Source organism: Lissotriton helveticus, chromosome 11 (assembly GCF_964261635.1).
Source record: "Lissotriton helveticus chromosome 11, aLisHel1.1, whole genome shotgun sequence".
Lineage (NCBI taxonomy): Eukaryota > Metazoa > Chordata > Amphibia > Caudata > Salamandridae > Lissotriton > Lissotriton helveticus.
The window spans coordinates 1127665479-1127686856 of NC_136072.1; the positions used below are offsets into that span (position 1 = coordinate 1127665479).

Sequence of the window (21378 nt, forward strand, 5' to 3'; positions counted from 1 at the left end):
GATCAGGACAGTGGTCTGACTAGGCAACAGTGATATAAACGTTGCCAGGCATGAAGAGGCCAGTAGATCCCTGTTGTACAGCCTGTGCGGTGATGTCTGCCTAGGTTAGGGTGGTATATATGGTAGCAGGCATGAAGAGGCCTGCAGATCACTGTTACACTGCCAGGACGCCCTTGGGCATGTGTGCGCTTTATAAATCCACCAATCAAATCAAATCAAGGACCAGTGCTGTGATGTCTGCCTAGGCTAGGGTGATATAAACACTATCAGGCTTGAAGAGGCCATTAGATAACTTCTATAAAGCCACGCCCAGTGTGGCGATGTCGGACTAGTGCAATATAAAAAGTACCAGCATGAATAGGTCAGATCCCTGTTCAATAGCCAGCACTGTGATGTCGGACTAGGGTGATAAAATCCGCATCAAGAGGCCATGTAAGTCGCCGTTACATAGCCAGAGCCAGCATGGTGATGTCTGACTATATATGCACCGTTGAGCCGCACTCTGCTGCTGGAGCTGTAATTCACTGGGAGAAGCAGTAGCCCTTCGGACGTCTGCAAAGCACCAGTGCAGCCAGAAGCCTTTGGGTGTGGCGAGTCTGTTCGGACACGAAAAATGGCACGAGCATGCATTCAGCTTGTGTGGAGTATGAAGATTAGAATATAGCTGTGCTTTGTGCAATGTTGCCCTTACGTTAGGAAAAGAGCTCAGGGGTGTGTGTGCCCCCTGCAGGAATTACCATGTAGCGTGAAGGTCAAAGGATAAAATCCCAGCAGTCAACTCGGCACTTCATCTTTACAAAGCTGATCTAGCTTCCGAAGTGCGCTATGTAAACGGCAAACATCATGGTGGGACATTACAACACACAGAGCAGAGTGTTTGGCAGATAGTGACACACACAGCACGCAAGTCGAGGACGGACGTAGGCATACGAATTAACCCCTTCCATGCTCATGACGAGCTGAGCTCGTCATGAGTTGCGCCGCTCACATGTTCATGACGCGCTCAGCTCGTCATGTAACACGGTGTTTTTAAAAACGCCGCACAGCGCAAAAAAAGCTGCCGCACGCATGCGTTTAAACCCACTATTTTTAGGTCTTGTCTGTGGCAGGGCACACACTCTTGCTCGCGAGAGATATTGTAGACAAGAATGGGCTTGCAACCCGCCCACTGCTCACCATTCTTTGGCTTTATTGTCACTCGATTTTCGGCCTCCTTATTGGGCAGTGCAAGCCAGCTTCACTTTTTGTTCTTTCCTCAGGACCATGGACCACATACAGATAGATTCATCCTAATTAGGGTCCGTCAGCTGCTGGCGCTGTGATTGAGGTACTATTTTTCATGCTGCTTTTTAAAAAAATGAAAACAAAAATCTTCCCGCTGCGTTGCTTCGTTTTGCTTCTTCCCTCCCAACCCCTCGCCAGCCACCAGAGTTGCTGCATCCTTCCTACCCCTCTCCCTCCCCTCTTCCGTGCTGCTTTTACTCTACCAGCCCCCGTTGCCCGTGTTGCCTCTTCTCTTCCCTCCCACTTCACACCCTCTTGTCGTCTCTGCTGCCACCCCACCCGCCCACCAAAGGGGGACAAAAGCGGTATGACACTGCCAGCGCTAGCAGCATCTGTTTTTTTTTTTTAACCTTCCTGCATTGTGCCCCCCCTTTTTTATTGCTCTTATAGCGCCTTCCCCACCCACTTTTAGCTGTACTGCACAGGAGCCATGCTGCTCTACAACATGGCTAAAAGACATTGACAAAGCCAATAGCTCTCACATAGGCAAGGCCTTCTGGATTTACAAATGCTTGTTTTAGAAAGGGCCTACCCTTAGCCCGTGACCCATCCCCAATGAAGGGAGCTGCTGTGCTGGGACACATGTGACACCTCGGGTCACCTTGAGCCCCACACCTGCAGCGACCTGCAATTGCAAACACTGTGTATAACCTGCTCTGGGCAGCATCGCTTGTAGAGAATGGGGTGGAAAAGGGGGTGTTTTATTCCCTTACTGAGGACCGGAGAGTGTCACACCATTAACCTGTCTGTTCTTAACTACAAATCTGAAGCCCTTTTGTGCTTTGAAACGGAATAAAAAACATCAGCAGAAAGCGTGAATTTACAGCAAATTTTAAGTTAACCAAAAAAATGCTTTTTTGTATACTCACTAAAAGACATTTAAACATGCCATTACTGAGCACCACAGGTCTGTTTAAAAAGAGTCACTTTCACCCATTTCCGAGTCAGTCATGCGTTAATATGTCGAAAAATGCCCAATTTAGAAAAAAGTAAACCCTAAAAAAAATTTTTTTTCATATTTTTGTTTCAGTACGTGAAAATGTATTGTTTAAAATAGGCCCTTTGACTTTTAATTGAGTATTATTAAAAGATCATGAAATCACTTCGTACAGTCACTTCTGTGACGTCATTGTGAACTGCATATGATAATTAGTCTTGGTGTTTTCCGTCGGACTAGTGCCCTGAACATACAGGACACGTGCGATAAAGTTAAGTGTGGCTAGTTCGAATTTTGCATTCTTTATATTTAACGTGTTTTTGATTCAACAAGGTTTATTGCCCAGCGCCGAGAGTTGAATCGCAGTGAAGCTGCCTTCATTCAGCACAGCGCGAACCTTCCTTTCCCCTGCAGGGGGCGCTCAGGTGCAGGGAGGGGCAACTGCAGTGATGAAGTTACGGAAGCACACAAAGACAGGAGCGGGATTTAAACGTACACACCAGAAGATAGCGGCCGGTCCTGAAAAACAGAGTGTATGCACGGCGATTCGAACAGATGTCAAAGTTTATTTTAAAGTACGGGCCGTGTGACAGTTTAAGGAACCTTTGAAGTACGGGCCGCGTGACTTTAACCCCATGCATGCTGATGACGGCCCCCAGCCGTCATGCACTACAGTGTTCGTGTGCTGATGACGGCTGGGGGCCGTCATGACCGCACCTGCGATCGGAATGTGCCGCACAGGCGCAGAGTCGCGACAGCATGCAAGGGGAACCTTCATGCAATAACCACACTTCAAGCTGTTATTGAAGCGTTAAATGACATTTATTAGGACAAGGCTGCAAACATTGCCTTTATTAACAATGCATCACTGTAAAACATATCACTTAATCATGGCCATACTTCTAGGGTGACCAACTGGCATGGGTGCAAACTCAGGGCGGTCGGTGTAAAAATTCAGGACAAAGGGTCACAATTCAGGACAAAAATTCAGGATAGAAGGTAAAAATTCAGGACAAAAATTTACGACAAAACATACGTTTTACAGACATATCAGAGGAGGTCGCACAAAAATATAGAAGTATGTAAATAGACAACCAAAATAAATACAAGTCAAAATAAGTTTATAGAAGGTTGAGAATCGTGCACTTCAGTTTTTCAGTATGTGCGCAGCTTTGCAAAGCGACATCAGGCCCTTTCTGCAATCAAGATTTGTGCTAATGTAACAATAAACGTTGAATAGTATTTTTTTATTTGTATGTTACAATCTGACTTTTAAATGTACAGTGAAAACGCTGTTAGTTATTTTATTTTTATTTTCTCCAGCATGGCGTTCAAGACAAAAGCAGAATGCCTTGCCCTAGTCAGATGCAGGAGAAGGCACGACACATGCTGCCACTACAATAGGGCCCATGTTATTCTATATGTGATAATCAGCTGCAGTCTCAGAATGACAATGGGCCAGTCCACAGACTGCGCCAGGTCCGGGAGGGCCCGCTGCAGGCAGCCTCTTCGGTTTAAAAGATAAGTGCTAGAGGCACGAGTGAATCTTTTAAACTCAGGGGGCCTCTCGCAGGGAAACAGCATACCTTACTGAAATTTCCCATTTCGATTTCAGTATGTCTGTACGGTGTCCGTAATTTGGGGACACCAAATTACTAACGCCTTGTGGACATCATACTAAAATACGGGACGGTCCGTGAAATTTACGGAAGGTTGGTCACCCTACATACTTTTCACTTTCCCCATCCATTCTCAAACCATCGCACCGGTTTCACTCCTCCCCTTTCACTGTGCGCCCTACTTCATATCCCCATTCACCCCGTCACTTGCCCTCTAAACAACCTCTCGTGAAGATCTTCCATGTTCTTTGCATCCTGTGCCCCTCGGTCACATGTGTACGGGCTGCGTGCGTGCATGACTGTAAGGAACCTTTGAAGTACGGGCCGTCTGACGCGTACCGAACCTTTGATTCAAAATCGTGGAGGTTTCGCTGCAGACAAATGGCGCGTCAGAAAATGAACCGCAGCAGCCCCCGCGCCGGGGCTTGCAGCACATGAGTAACCTGCAGTAGTACGAGGCGCTATATCTGGCGAGGTGCCCTCCCACTGGTGTCTGTGGCGCGTGGGCGAGCTGGCACACTGCTCTAGGAGAGCAGTGATGGATAGTCAAGGAGAAGGCACACGGAGGGCTGGACCAGCCGGCTGGTGCAGGGGGGCTGTGACAATAGAGAGGTTCACTCGCCTCGGGTCAGTCCGGCGCCCGCTCCCCGGTCTCCCCTGATGCTAAAGGCAGGAGACGGTGGGCCATCCTCGGGGGTCCAGCCTCCTCCCCTGCGGGACCGGCAGTGCGGACACGGTGCCCTTGACGGTCTCGGCGGGGCTCCTGCGCCGTCCTCGGAGCGCTGCAGGCTCCTCTCCCCGGGTCCCGCGCCTCGCAGCGCTGCGCCAGCTCTTCAGCCGCGCACGGAGGCAATAAAAGGAAACCTTTTTAAACCCCGCTTCCGGCAGGGCCTGGCGAGAGCCGCAGATGCACAAAAGAATATTGCATAACACGCCTCGAAGGCTCCTCATTCGGACTCTGTGCGCACCGCTGCTTCACACAATCTCAGAGCCGCACTGAAACGGGGTACGCGGGAACAGTGGGCGGGTTCATAATAACGACGACAGTGTATAAAGTGCGCTTTACAACCCCAAAGCAGCTCCGAGCGCGTAAATAACTGGCGCGATTACCCAGCTTTGTGCAGACTTACAGAGGATTAAGCACTGAGTCGGCCCCGCAGGAGTCCGTGTACATCATTGCAGGAGGCCCTCATGCAAGTCAATGCTGAAGGCCTGCACTGCACCGAGCTGCTGACAAGCGAAAAAGGGTGAGACACCTCGCCACGGAGGGTGGGGGGCGCAGTAGTAGTTCGCCTCAGCCCGCTGAAGGCCCCACCGCTGCACCTTCCTCAGGGGACCCGACGTGCCAGCGCACGAGTCAGCCAGCAGCTAGGCCACGGCACTGCCAGAGAGACCCCTGGCCCATCGAGGGAAGGGGCTTCAGCGGGTGTCTCGCGAGTACACGGGGGCATGCGACACAGGCTGCATGCATACACTGCACCCACAAACCCCAAAGGGTGGCAGGAGACAGGAACGGATCCAATCAGCAGCCTGCAGAGACCTCGGTGGACTGCCCCGAGGGCGAAGGGTGCGCACACCTCACACACAGTCCATCTGAAGCACTCACCCCCAGTAGCCCCCATCCTTAAAGCGGGGGAGTGGGGTTCGGCGGGGCTAGTAGGACCCAGGGGCGCTCACGCCCGTGAAGGCAGTCACCGCTTATCTCAAATTCATGCCAGTGCGAGGACACGCGTGTTGAGCAATCACATTGTTAAATCGATTTACAGAGCACTTGATAGAACGCCAATATTGGCCAGTTTAGCAGCGCTCAGCTTTGCAACCTCTGAAGGAAGAAAGGCTGAGTAGCCATTGTCTTAATTTACATTTCTAAACTGCACGTCTTACACAAAACTGAAAGAAATGTCGACGAGCCGTGCCTCGCACCAAGCAGCGGGGCAGGTCAGGCACAGTAAAGGCAGGCGGGGTTACCATATGGTGCAGCGCCTTGAAGGACAGATAGCGCGCCCGGCAGTCATTTCTGTGCCTCGTTGCAGGCCCTCAAGGCACGTTGTACACTTTTCACAGCCAACAAGAATCCCCTGTGAGCTGCTGGTGACAGGAGCAGCGCCAGCGGGCCTGGCTCTGCCATTCACCACATCCAGGATTCTAGGAGCTACAGCCACGCCGGGGTGTTGCGTGCTATTCAGGCATTCATATCGCGACATCTGACTATTTCTGCACTTCACGACTTCTTTATCTCTAGAAGGTTACAAACCCTTAAAGCGCTGCGAGGCTGCAGAATGATGGCATGTAACCTCTACAGGCAACACCCCTTTAAACTCAACTTATGTTTATAATAATTATTACACTACCGGAGCAGGATTCGCTCGAAAGTTTAATTTAAATCAAACTGCTGCTCAAAAGGCTGAAAGAAAGATCTGAAAATTAATTTAAACAAAATACAAACCAACAAGGACAAGAAACACCCGGTCACTGAGAGGCTCTCATCTCAGACAGTGGGAGAGGTCACCAACGCCCCAAGAACAAAAGTCCCAGGGATGACAAGAATTGACAAAACCACTGGGTTTTGCCTTTGCAAATGTCTTTTACCATGTTGTACAGTAACAAAGCTGTGCAGCAGGACTAAAAGTAAACTTAGAAAAACATTAGGGGTGGGGGAAGAATTCCACTGCGCCAGCAAAGTTCGCAGAGTTTTGCCCACTCTGAAAAACTCTGCGAAGTGGCACAGAGTGTTTTTTTTTGCACGGCTCACCCACGTTAAGGGGGCGGGCGAGCAAAATCGCACAGAAGACCTCCTCCTGGCGAGATTTCTAAACATGGGCAGTTGCAGCAGTCACTAGTACCGCTTGCGTCGAGGACGCTGCCGCTAGCATTGAGGAAGCTGCCGCTCGAGTAGAATATCTCCTCGAGCGGCAGAAAGAAGCAGCGACCTCTGGTGCGACTCGTAGCAGTGTGTACTAGTTTTACAGCGCAGGACAAACTTCTGGCGCTAAAACTCAGTGCGAGCAGCACAACTTCCCACACTCCGCCACTTGAGGAACTCCGCGGAACAGAATAGTTTTTCTTGGCGTTTCGCATAGTTTCGCAGAGCAGAACGCCGCCCAGACCTAAAAAACATGCTATGAAACTGTCAGTGCCGGCCACAACATAGCACGTTTTTTTCCTTATGGCTGGTGAACGTGGGCAGCATGGACAACAGGGGGGGGGGGGCAGCAACAGAATGATTAAAAAAAAAAACACTGACACAGCCAGCACTGGCTACATCATATGGCGGGTTGGGGCGTTCTCCAAAATAGACAACAGGGGTAGAGGGAAGATGCCACCAAGACAACGAGGGGAAAGAATCAACACAGACAATGGTGTGGGGTGGGAGGGGAAAAAGCAACAGACATTTTAGGAGAATAAGCAACGTGGATGGAACACTACATAAAATAGTACAGAAGCACAGCAAGTAGTGGATGGAAAGCGGAATGACACTAATCAAAGCAAATCAATCAATGCTTGGTCCAAGCTCTAAACTAAAGAAAAGGAAGTGACATTGGCAAGAGCAGGCCAATTAGGAGGCAGCAAACAAGAGTGGCAATGAAGCAAATGAATGGCAAGCAATGGGTGGGTTCCAAGTCCCTTAAAGTGCACAATACATCTTGCAGCGAAAGCAATCGTGCTGTAGGCAGGTAAGACCTAAAAACTCCTAAATGTCCCGAACCAGAAAGAAAATAGTCCTACAATCAAAATAAAAAAAGATGGCACATGAAATACAAATTGCAAACTTTCCACTCGCATGTTGACACATTGGGGCAGCAAGGCAATTTTCGTTGTGAATCTGGACACCAGCCACCAACCCAGGATCAAAAACCCAGTAACTGAGCATTGCAGCAGATGTAAGCCCCTTCTCTGCTGGCATGCTCTCGCCTACTACACTGCACATGCAGCACGCATGGGGCCTAGAGTCTTTGGGGCCACCCCAGTCTTACCTGCATGGCCACGGGGAAGTCGGTCTGCGCCTCCGGGGGGAAGAAGACATCCACAGCTTTCTTCACGAAGGGCTGGTTCCCGGTGGCCGGCTGGCCCACCTCTATAATGTGAAGCTGTGGGCAGGGAGAGAGACAGGAAAGAGACGTTACAAAGCCAACCACGAAAGGTGCTGGGCACAGTGCAAGAGAGATGGGACACACGAGGGCACTAAGCTTGGGCCTCTGGTCCCAGGCTACAGCCGACCAACAGCTGGAACCCGGGGCATCAGGACACCCTCTGCCTACCCACGAACCAGCAGCATCAAGGCACCCTCCAAAAATCCCCATTCCCTCACAGTCTTGCAGAATGAACCAGTAAGTGAATATCCAAGCCCAGGCTCACTGTCTTGCATAGGTTAAGTGAGGGCCTCCCTGCTTTTCAGCTCAGCTCCCTTTGTCACTGTTGTCGACAGTGCTGTGTGCTGCCTCTGACACTGGTTACCATACTGGTCAACTGCGTAAAGGGATTTATGTTATAAACAACTAACAAAATCTTTTACCGAGTCTTCAAAGGGCTTCAAACTTTGCATCAGTAAACAGCAGGTCAGGTAAAGTGTGCCCACTCGGATAACACTTCGCCTAGTAATGAGCAGCAACTGCTCACCACTTGGATTTACATTTTTATGATATGGGTCAACATGGATCACATGAAAATTTGGGCCTAAGCGGAGTATTGTTCCAACTGCAGGAAAGACACGGCAAGGGCGGCCCAGCGCATGGCATGCGGAACATTGCACGAGAACACATGCACACTGCTGCAGATGGGGTTACAGCAGCTCTATACAGCCCATTCTAAAACAAAGCACCCTGGGGAATTAAAGTGGGGAAAAGACAGACTGACTGGACTTGAGTGAGAGTGTCCACAAAATCTTACTATAACATTGATAAAAATGCATTTCTCCCAGGTTTCACCTCCATAACAAAATAAACCCTTAAAAAGAAAAAAAAAACATGGACATAGTCCAAATTCATAGTTATTTAAAGTAGTTTTACAGGTTTTATTGTCTTAGTGTTGCTCATGCCAGTGGCGTGCAACAGGCCCCCACAGCCCTGCGGTGCGGGAGGGCCCCCAAGCTCCAGGGGGCCCCTCAGCACAATACTCTGGCTGGAGCGATCCTGACTGAGTCCAGAGGGGGCCCCTTCACGTACCTTGCAAGGGGGCCCTTTCAAGTTTCATTACGCCAGTGGCTCATGCGCCTCAAGGCCATGCAAGAAAAGATAGCACTAACCGAAGCATCACTTGTGATGCTTTGTTGTGTGCATTTGTATAGTGCACAACTCTCACAGCTGGCGTTGAAGCAGGAGCGGTATGAGCAGAACCATGGCTGGGGCTAGGTGTTCTCGCGTTGTGCCCAATTCTTGCAGGATTCAAGAACTGAGGAGGAGGCTCTGATGTGCAGGGGGCAGGCGGTTCGAGGCTTTAGGGGCGAGATAGGAGAAGGCATGACCGCTTGAGGAGGTTCTGTGTTATCTGGGGTGAGTAAGAGTCCTGCTGAGTGGAGGTGTCTGGTAGGTTTGTGGAAGTTTATGCGGTTGTTGAGATACATAGGACCAATGTGGAGCACAGCCTTGTACATGTGTGCAAGGAGTTTGAAGTTAACTTGTTTGCGGATTGGCAGCCAGTGAAGCATTTTGAACTGCAGGTGATTTGAGCAGGTTAGGGTGAGCCTGGCCGCTGAGTTTTTATGGTCTGGAGCAGCAGTTCTAAACCTCATTACCTCTGTGGACCTCCACTTAATCGCTGCTGAATCCGGAGACACCTACTCAATCATTAATTGAATCGGAGGACCCCCATTGAATCATTACTTGAATCTGGGGACCATGGACAGAGCAATTATGATGATTATTACTGCAAAATACACAAAAATACGGAAAGAAGCATCTACCAAACAAATGCACATGATGAAATATTTTACTCAATTCACACATAAGTTTACAAAATATCAACATTTTAATTTTAATGGGAAGTTTGGAGATTTTCTAAATTCAACTGATGCCACCCATTATCCGTACCATATTCTGTTTGATGCATTTGCACTTCTCCCACGGATCCATCAGAGGATACCAACTTCATTTTTGGTCTCCAATTTCAAATTCCTTCACCTTTATAGAACATTTTAAAATTTGCAATTTTACAGTTTGCTTCTTCGTTTATACATACTTTAGTAATCTGCTAATATTATGTAATTTCCCCAAAAAATGGGGACACCGCCTAAGTAGGCTTCGCTGACCCCCAGGGATCTGGAGGCTTCGGGTCAGTTGAGTGCTGATTCCAGCATAGAGTACGTTCCCGTAGTCCAGCTTACTGGTGATGAGGGCTTGGATGACGGTTCAGCGAGTGTTGGGTGGGAGCCATTCAAAGATCGAGCTGCCACTTCTATCACACAGAAATGCCTTATTAGCATCCCCCATCATCCATCTCCACAGATAGCGGCATCAATGCATTTCCGAGCCTTCCTCTGTACAGGAAGTGACACAACTTCCTGCTTTCTTCCCACATTAATCAACACCTCAGGGCATGCCACCGCCTTGGAGACTCCTGCAAAGGGCAGACACAGACAAGGGAACTGCTTGTTTAAACCGGCTAGTGCCAGGGCTCTGCGCCACTGAAACCAAAGAAGTAATATATAATCATATGCTCGCCCTGCACCTCATACAGGCAATCCTAACAATCGCATCAAGATCTAGAAGACACAAATGCACGCAACATCCTTGAAACGCACAGAGAGCCAACCTCATCAATCTCACTATCACACAACCGCAACATACAAAACACACATTCCCACTCATGCTCAGTAACATGATCTCTGAAGTACTCCATACACCAGGTATTATATATAATAGGTGATATATATATATATATATCTATATATATATATATATATATATATATATATATATATAGATATATATATATATATATCACCTATTATAAGCCCGATGCTCTCTTTATCATAGAAACATCCACTTACACGTTCTAGATGGCCTTCTACTCACAGCATCCGTAGTGTGGACTGCGCACATAAGAATGTAGGAGGCTTCAGGGTCATACATAAATCCTACTAGTCCTGCACCTTAGACAAGCAAGTGAAAACTCCATGGAGCTCCTAACGTGCCACTACCCACTCTGCAACTCAGACTGCCACCTTCCATCTCACCTACAGGTCTTTAGGACAGAACAAGGACTTCATTAATTCATTCTCAGCTCTTCCTGCCACCCCATCCAATGGACACATGCCCACCACCCTATTAGATTACTTCAACTCCCAGACAACAGAAACTTAATTAAAAAAAGAGCACACACTCAATGAAGTACAGGGTATCACTCAACCGCCGCATTGTAAAGGCCACATCCTCAGGCTTAGGCTTCTTAGCATGACCAACAATCTGATTGAAATCACCCATACCCTGGAATGGGATCAACCACATTGCCAACTCCATCTACCTGCTCACAGCCTATCAACAATTTGAGGTCAACACGAAAGAGAAGAACGAGTCTTCAGATCCTTCCAAGACATTGAAAATCTAATGCTTGAATTCCTCTATTACTCTGCAAACAACACATTCAGTGCTAAACGACAAAACAACTTCAACAATTTTTTGAAAAATGATGTGAACATTCACGAGTCAAATAAAAAATAGAAATGCAAACAAAAACCTCCAACACCCTAGCTATCTAAAGATCTTACTGACAATAAACACGGCATCCACAGATAGGTAATAAAATGGAAGAAAAACACACCTCCTGAAGACCTCATGATACTGAAGTCCCTCTCCACAAAATAGACAGCTCATAACATCAACCAAAGTAAGGTACTCTAACAACGATGCCACCAATAGAAGCAGAAAGCGGCTTACAAAAATCACGCCCTACATCAACCCCTGCGTGCCCTCCTATGCCAAACTCCACAGAGGGATGCCATCAAACCATTCTTCAGTAAGCAAATACAGACAATCTGACAGCACATCAACACTAAGCCAACTTGTCCTCTTACAACCACTACTTCTCATAGAATCGAACAATGGTCATCCTTCAAAGCTTTTCTCGTGCAGATCTCAACGACATACCCAAGTCCTTCAAAGTCACTTATGAAAATTATTTCTTACCCCTCGTCCGTCATTAAATCTCACTCACCCCCACTCGCCATTGTCCACACCTCCATCACTCAAGCCATCTTCCCAGAAGCTCTCGAGACAGGCCAGATACTCTCATTTCTTAAGAAAACTACACTGAACCCTGATGACCTTGCCAACTACAGGCCCAACACTCGGCTCCCCTTCATAAGCAAGACATTTGAAAAAGTAGTGTACACGCAATTTAGAGAACACATCAATGCCAACAATCTCTTTCACCACTTCTAGTCTCCCTTCACATCATGCCACATTACTGAGGCTACTGGCTTACACCTCAGATGATGCCCTCCTGACCACAGATCAAGATGACCACTGCCTCTGAATATTGCTGGATCTCTCACATGCCTTCTGTTGGGATGTACACGAGCGGTCACGAGCTCTCATGTGTGTTGAGACTCGTGACAAGCTCGTGAATGGAGATTGTGGTATTGACATTTGAATAGATAGAATGTGGGGAGACAGGATTGGAGGGACTGTTGGGTCAGAACTAACTTGGAGTAAGAGACGAGAGGGCACCAATAAACGCACCTCTGACTTCATCTGTTTCCTGCGTGATTATTGACTTCCCTACACTGGCGACGGGCGGGATTCGTTACCTGCATTGGAGGATCAGAACAAATTCAAAAGAAGAAAAATTTTCATTTGGATTACCATAATTCACGTCAACATGAGGCGGTGAATATCGTTGGATAAGCGCTAATAATTTGGCAGCTAATTGTTCTATAACCGCGTTTAGCTGCCGCTTTGGGAAGCAACAAAATTTTTTTTGTTACAAACAGCTTTAAACCTCTACCCTGTCTTCGAAGGAAGCGGAAGCAGATTTAACTTAATGACGACTTGGAGATGCGTCTACTTCTTGGAAAACTGAATTAACTTGCGTCTCAGTAAAGAAAAGACTGGGAAATCACTTACATTTGGGCGCATCATTCAAAATTGTTTCCTCGACTCACGAGCCAACGTACTGTGCAAGAGTTCGCGCACAAGAAACAACGTTGACTCTACGCGCCGTCTCTGACGTCAGCTTTGGGAGCATTAGAGACGTGCGACGTGCTTTGAGACGTGAGACGTGCTTTGGGAGCATTAGAGACGAGCGGAATCACCGACCTTTGGTTGACCGGAAACAATAGATCCCTGCACATTGTGGAAACATCAGAAATGAGCGGAATTACCGATTTGTTTCAAAATTAACAACAACTACGTTTCCATTGTGCATTCTCTACAGTTTCATAAGGGAATTTTTTATTATTTCAAAAGTCATGAATGCCATGTACATTGTATGTTTTGACTAAAAATGTAATAATTTATTGAGAATCTAAAAAAAAAAAAAAAAAAAAAAGATATATATGAAATATAATATTTTTTTTGTTTTACATTCTATTTACTTGAAATCTGCAAACAACTGAAATAGTATGTCTGGCATTGTTCCCCCCCCATCTTTCTTGTCATCACCCGGTGAACCTCCCATGGCTTGGGAGATTTGGGAACCTGTTTTTTTGGCTTACGTAGATGTTTTGGAAGAAGGGGAATGTGAACCAGAGAGGAAGCTATCACTTTTTAAACATTGTTTGGGTGGAATAGCTTTGAAAGAATTCAAAACATTGCCAGCATTAGTAAATCCAGGGAATATTAACGTTTATGAATATGCATCCTTACAGTTAAGCTTAAGATATGGCAAGAAAAAGAATGTTGTTATGGAGAGGTTTATTTTTTATTCTCGGAAGCAACACACAGATGAACCTGTTGAGGATTTTGTCTCAGCATTAAGATCTTTGGCTGTTACTTGTGATTTCGAGCACATATCCTATGAACAGGTATTAAGGGATCAAATTTTGATGAGGACTAATAACAAAAAAGTGCAAGAACGTCTTTGGACAACTTCTGATTTATCCCTTAATAATGCCATAGACATAGCAAAATCTATAGAACACTCTGAAAAATTTGTCAAGGAGATTAGGGGCAATGATAAAAGTGATGTTTTTAGTGTATCCAAAGATTTCGACAAAACTAAGAAAAGTTTTCCACAGAGAAAGGAATTTCCTGTCAGAAATGATAACAAATTCAGGAATCAGAAACATGAGAGGAGAACCTCAAAACCTTTATGTTTCAGGTGTGGAAGTGACGTTCACTTAGCGGATTGTAAAAATTGTCCAGCATTAGGTAAAACTTGTTCGAAATGTCTTAAGAAAGGCCATTTCACAAGATTTTGCAGGTCAACATCAGGAAAGATGAATTGTATTCATGAATGTTGTGATAATTATCAATTAGATGATGAAGAAAATTTTCAAGTCAACACTGTTATCAATGTTTGTGAAGATGGGGATTGCACAAAATTTCCATCTTGTATGATAACAATTGATGGTGTGTGTCTGGAGATTTTTGTGGATTCATGTGCATGGTATACCATCATTTCTCTAAGTGTTTTTCGAGAAAAGTTTCCAAACAGGAAGTTAATTGACTCTGATGTTTCTCCTGGAGGTTATACAGGTCATAAGATTAACCTAATTGGTTATTTTATCGCTAACATACAGTTTTCTGACCAACACACATCTGGAAAAGTTTGTGTGTCAAAGTCTGGGTTATCACTTTTAAGTTGGCCACACCAGCATCAATTAGGAATGAAAATTGATCCCAGAGCTAATCCACCGGTTTATGTAGTGCAACCATTGAATTTACCAAGTGTAACGGGGGATAGCTCATCACTAATAGAAAACTTACGCCAATCTTTTCCTAGTGTTTTTAGTGGAGATTTAGGTCGTTATAAAGGGTTTGAACATGTCATCAAGTTGAATGAGAATGCCATCCCAGTGAGACATAGAGTGAGAAATGTTCCTCTATCTTATAGGATCAAACTTAAAGAAATGCTAAATGATTTATATAAAAAAAAATATATAATTGAACCGATAGAATCGTCACCTTGGGTTTCCCCCATTGTAATTTCTGTTAAAACTAATGGCGAGCTCAGGCTATGCATTGACCTTCGCAGTGTGAATGGTGCCATTTGGGTGGATTCGCACCCGTTACCCAATCTTCATGAAATGGTCTCAACCTTAGCGGGTGCACAAGTTTTCTCCTGTATAGATCTAGCCAGTGCTTATCATCAGGTGGTACTAGCTGAGGAATCTAAGAACATAACTGCATTTATCACACCTGAGGGTTTATACAGATTTTGTCGCATGCCCTTTGGGTTAGCGAGTGCTGCTTCAGTTTTCCAGAGGCTCATGAAAGAAACCTTGGAGGGTCTAAATGGCGCTGTAGCGTTTCAAGATGACATTTTAGTGCATGGAAAGGATGACATAGAACACGACAATAATTTAAGATGTGTGATCGCTGCTTTAGCAGAAAAGGGCCTTACATTACGTCCTGACAAATGCAAATTTAAGCAAAAAGAAGTGGAATATTTAGGCCACACTATTAGTGGGATGGGAATTAAACCTAAGAAAAATCATATCAAAAGCATCATGAATGCTCCTGTGCCCACATCAAAAGAACAACTAGTAGCATTTCTAGGTCTCATTGAATTTTATGCTAAATTTATCCCGAATTTTTCAGTTAAAGTCGAACCTTTCAGGTGTCTATTGAAAAAAAATATGTTAAATTCGTTTGGACTGATGAAATGACAAATGCTTTTCAAAAATTGAAAATGTTTGTAGTGAATGCTCCGTGCTTAAAACCTTTTGTGGTTGGTGTGAAATGTATTATAATGGTTGATGCAAGTTCCTCAGGCCTAGGTGGAGTGCTATTACAGAAGGATAATGAGAGAGAATGGGTTGTTGCATATGCGTCGAGAGCCTTGAGAGATGCCGAAAAGAATTATTCTGTAATAGAAAGAGAATTGCTGGCTTGTGTTTGGGGAGCTGAGCATTTTAGGTCTTTCCTATGGGGTACGAGATTCTTGATAAAAACTGATCATAAACCCTTAGTGTATCTTATGTCCCCAGGTGGTGGAAGGACTATGTCGGCACGCCTTGCAAGGTTGGCTTCAAGGTTGCAATCCTTCCAGTACAGTATTGAGTATGTCCAGGGTAAGGCGAATGTACATGCTGATTGCATGTCAAGATTGATCTCTGACACGAATCCTCCTGAAATGATTAATGATGATGAGTGTGAGGTTGCTTTTACTTTTCAGGATATCAATTTGGTATGTGGTGAACGGTTTATTCTGCAGGAGGATGTTTGGAGGGAAGAGATGAGTAAAGATTTGGAGTTGAGCAATGTTAAAAATTATCTTGTACATGGTTGGCCAGAACAGAGGAAATTATCTGGCAACATGATGAGTTTTTTTAAAGTTCAGGAAGAGCTGGCTGTGGAGAGTGATGTAATTCTTCGTGGTGACAAAATTATTCCTCCTTTTGCTATTAGGAACACATTACTTGAAATTGCTCACGAGGGTCACTTGGGGATATCTTTTACCAGAAGACGTTTAAAAGAATCGTTCTGGTGGCCAGGGATTGACCTTTGTGTAGATCATTTTGTACGGTCTTGTGTGTTTTGTTCTAACAGTGACAAAACAGCGGTTGCTTTACGTCCAGAGCCTTGTCCTATTGACTTACCTTCGGGACCTTGGCGGAAGCTGGGGATAGACATTATTGGCCCGTTCAGTTGTTTGCCTAAACAGGAAGCTTTCGGAATTGTCCTGATTGACTATTATTCCAAATGGCCTGAGGTCAAAATGGTTAAAGAGGTTACTTCTCATCAAGTGATAGAGTTTTTAGATGAAATTTTCTGCAGAGAGGGTATTCCTCAGGAGATTGTGACTGATAATGGTCCACAATTTGTGAGCAAGGAAATAGAACAGTTTTTTGTCAAATGTGGAATTATTCATAGAAAGATTGCAGTTTTCCATCCTGAAGCAAATGGCCAGGTTGAACGTTTCAACCGTGTGATCAAAGAGGCTATCCAACTTTCTATCAAGGGTAAATTGAATTGGAGAGTGGCTTTACAGTCCATGTTGTTGGCATACAGGACCTCACCTAACTCAGTAACATTGGTTACTCCCTTTGAGCTTTTAAGAGGAAGAAAACCTAGTACAAGGCTAGTTCCTTGGTGGTTGAAAAAGAACTTAGCTGGTTTTGAAAATTGTTTAAAAGTAGATTTTGATGCTGTTCAGCATAGGGTTCAAATGTACAAGGATAAGATGAAACATAATATGGTTAAGAGGATTGGTTCTACGTCTAGTCGTTCTATTAAGGTGGGCGATTTTGTTCGCATAAAAAGGAAAGAAGGTGTAAGTAAAGGGTTTCCTGTTTGGTCAAGTCCAAGGAAAGTTATTGAAGTTTTTAGGAATGCGATTAGGATTGATGGTGGTTCTGTGTGGAATTTGAGTAGAGTTTCTTTGTTTAATGGGGCCAGTCAATCAGTAGATGATGTTGACAGTAATGTTTTTCTAGATGTTGAGGAACAAAAAGAGAATGAGGATTGTACACAAGCTGAATGTAACTTAAACAATACAAGAGCTATACGTTCTCATCGTCTGCCTGTTCGGTTTAATGATTTTGTGATGAACTAGTTTTTAATCCTTGTTCTTTCTTTTAAATCACAGAAAATGTTTAATGAAATTTAAACAATCCTAGTAATTTACATTTTCATTATTCATAGTACAGTCATTGATTTTGTGATAAATTAAGGAACTTATGTTTTTTTTTGGTTTTTTTTTAAAGGGGGGAAGGTGTGTTGGGATGTACACGAGCGGTCACGAGCTCTCATGTGTGTTGAGACTCGTGACAAGCTCGTGAATGGAGATTGTGGTATTGACATTTGAATAGATAGAATGTGGGGAGACAGGATTGGAGGGACTGTTGGGTCAGAACTAACTTGGAGTAAGAGACGAGAGGGCACCAATAAACGCACCTCTGACTTCATCTGTTTCCTGCGTGATTATTGACTTCCCTACACCTTCGACAGTCAGACCCTTACCCACACCCTGCAGGATTCTCTGGCAGTGTTCTTCACTGGGTCTCCTCATACCTTTCCAATTGACACCAGATCATGCACACGAGCCTCCAAGAGATCCCAACAGAACCTTATGTTAGTGATGCACAAATCTACTTGAAAGCCTCTTCGACTCCAGACTTCCAACACCTTAATCTCTGCTGCTTCCTGACCTGGATCTACAGTGTCGCCCTGAAGCTCAAACCCACCCGGGCAGAATTCCTATTCTTCAAAAAACAAAAAGCAAAACATCGTACAAACCTGGCTCAATGACAAGAACTCAGACAGCGTCAAACCCCAACTTTCACCACATGCCAAATCACAATGATTTGCTGTGATCACCAACCATATCCTGGAGGAACTTGGTGCCAAAAACCAAAACAAAACAGAACAAAAAAAACAACAATGGTACCAGCTCTCTTCTGAAGAAAATGAAACTTTTTTTTTTTTAGAAAGTGACTGGAGTACAGCTGTTAAAGCCCTTTCTCGCTCATCTGAACAGTGGCAAAGCACAGCTCCACGGTCTCCAGAGCCCCCCGTGAGGGCATCCTACATGTCACGCCCCACCTCACCCAGAGCCGGAGGAAATATGATCACCCTCAGCCTGATGAAACTGCATTGGATCACCTTGCCTCCCGCTCCTCTCCCCCACGCTAGATTCCAAACCAGTTTCATCTTTCACAAAGCTTATCTTGCAGACAAACTCATTATCTCTGCTGCCCCACGGCACGCCCACAGCCATGACATCATCACACTGGAGGCTAAGTGGAGCAAAAAAAGAAAAGAAACAAGGCATCTGGCTATTTCCATCTATGTACCCACGAGCTGGAACAACACCAGCGTAACCAATAGTGCTCCAATTTAGGAAAGAGTTTAAACAGCACATCATCACAATGCCGACAGTACACTTCTGCTCCCAGAAGCCAGCCCCCGCTCCACCAACTCCTGAACTGTATCCTTACATCTGACCGTGTAAAGCACTACGCAGCTTTTTGGCTCGGTTTCTGATAGACAAACATCACACATAAACATACATGAATACCATCTTTCTTGAGGGGCTAACATGGGCTCCACGCAGGGTACTAGGAGTTCCACTGGCATGAGCACTGAACCCCATTTTTCCACCCATGTCAGACTCCACTTGATTCCAGTCGTTTTGAGTGTGGCAGCTCTGAGTGGACATTTGTAGAGATGCCACCCTCCCCTTCCTGCCAGTTTATGGCGGTCTCTTGCGTTCCCCTCCTGGGAGTCACATCAGGTTTCAGCTCCACAACAGAGCTCTGCCCCCATTCCTACAGTGGTTGCTTGAGGTTGCACTTCTCGTCCTCATGATCAATTTGACGTCTTGGTCAGATATTGAATTTCCAGTGTCTGAATCCCTCGCCTGCAGAAAACGGCAATAAATGTTCTTCTCTTGCGCAGATAGCCACATCCCGATATAGTTACAACTATTTCCAAGCCTAATTGTCTGGATTGCTGCATTTGCATTTTAGCCATACTTTTATTCTTTTTATTCAAACAAAAAAGGTCCACAGTGGGTATTTCCTAATTTTAAGAAAGGAAAAGTTTTCCAAAACGTAGATTGTAAGGAAAAGTTTTTTAAAACGTAGATTGTAAAAAAAAAAAAAGTGAATTGAACAATACACACTTCTCTGTGGGTACTCGATAGCAGGTGGTGGATACAACCTGTATAGGCTCTTTAAAAAGAGGCGCTCCAATGGATGCCTATTTGAAGTAACAAGGCCCATATTCTCTTTTCCAACGCCTGCTACCTGAAGCAGTCCTGGAAGCACTCTGGTAACACCACGAGAATAGAGGGGTGCTCTCCCTCCACCCAGGAAGCAGGAAAAGCAGGTCCCGAATTAGGACTTAAAGGATGTTCAAAGCCATCAGCTCTTGGTCCAAGGGCTCTATGTTCTTTTCCCGTCCATCCTGATTTAGTATTTTCACTCACTGTGGATAAATACCTCCACCTCCATCCTTCACATCCTTGTTATTGCACCTATTCCACGTGGTTGCACTTTCTTTCTCCACCCTTCATAACCTCTTCTACCAAATTGCCCAAGTATCGCTTTAAGCAGCATGCTGATGTCCTGGGGGTCACAACAGTCACATCTACTCGAGCAGCGGCTCTTAGCCTGTGGTCCGGCAAAACATTCTCAGGGGGTCCGCGTCTACTCAGAAAATTAATATTAACAGACTAATAAAATATACATATTTAAAAAAGCATAATATAAAATTGAAAAATGCAAAAGCGTTCTGCAAATGTGAAGGAATGCGAAATTGGAGGATAAAACTGAAGTTAGCAGTCTCAGGTTGATTCATGAGAGCAGTGCAAGTGCATCAAACAATACAGTATGGACGATGAGTGACCTCACTTGAATTCAGGAAAGCTCCAACCTTACCATTAAAATGTCATCATTTGTGTATTTGTTTTATGAATGCATGTGTCTGCATTATTTGTGTACATTCTAGTGGTTCAATCCATAGAAAATGCTTAAGACAGGGTCCCCAACTTCCAGCAATGACTCAGTGGGGGTCCCCGAATTCCAATTTTGTGGTTCAACCCATAGGAAGCGCTTACAACGGGGTCCCCAACTTACAGCAATGACTCAGCGGGGTCCCCGAATTCCAATTTTGTGGTTCAACCCATAGAAAGCGCTTAAGATGGGGTCCCCAACTTCCAGCAATGACTCAGTGGGTGTCTCCGAATTCCAATTATGAAACTGTGGGAGTCCCCAGGTTCCAGTAATGATTAAGTGGTGGCCACAGAGGTCAAAAGGTTAAGAACTACTGCACTCGAGAGCTACCTCTTTTATTTAAGACTTAGTGCTTGAATCTTTAAAAGTGTAACATTCTTTTCCTTGTGGTCCTTTCTGGCTCATTATTCGGACTGCCTTAATGCAGCAGATAATCACCCTCTTCAGCCACAGCCACCACCTATGGGCCACAGGTAGCAAAGAAGGCACTACTCACTTAAATATGGCTGCTGGCCTGTGGCCTACCTCAGGCTCCCCCTCTGAACATCAGAGCCACCAGGTCTATCCACACAGAGGGAGATGCACTGCAGCAACAGTCTATTCCTTTAGGCCCTTCCGGTCTTCCTCACAACCAGAAAGGGCAAATCGGACTCGCCGACAGCACCCGCTGACCTGGAAAAGCCCAGATCCGCAACCACATCAGGAAAAGCAGACTGCTAGCCACCATCATGCGGCACAATGGAATTAGAGTACGGATACCCCCAGCAGTACCAACCACCATAGAGCACCACCAAGTCTAGCACATGACTTGGGCAGAATGAGCTCTTAAGCCACATGACCCACTTGAAAGAAGACGGAGGCCTCTTCGATGGAGAAGATGATGGTACGCTCTCTAAGACCAACTTCTGCTTCCACTGGCTCATCGTACACACAAGGGAGAGCAGGAGCATTTTGTTTGACTGTTTAGCCTATTCCGAGGGATG

General features: G+C 45.4%; 1 protein-coding gene across 2 annotated transcripts in view; it reads right to left on the reverse strand.

Annotated features, from left to right (window-relative positions):
• Window positions 1-21378, reverse strand: part of CLTCL1 (clathrin heavy chain like 1) — a 330795-nt gene that overhangs the window by 175121 nt on the left and 134296 nt on the right. For both annotated transcript variants that reach the window (XM_078667862.1, XM_078667861.1), the window contains exon 5: window positions 7815-7928. In XM_078667862.1, the coding sequence (XP_078523988.1) occupies window positions 7815-7928 (114 nt within the window). The remainder of the gene's footprint in view (window positions 1-7814; window positions 7929-21378) is intronic.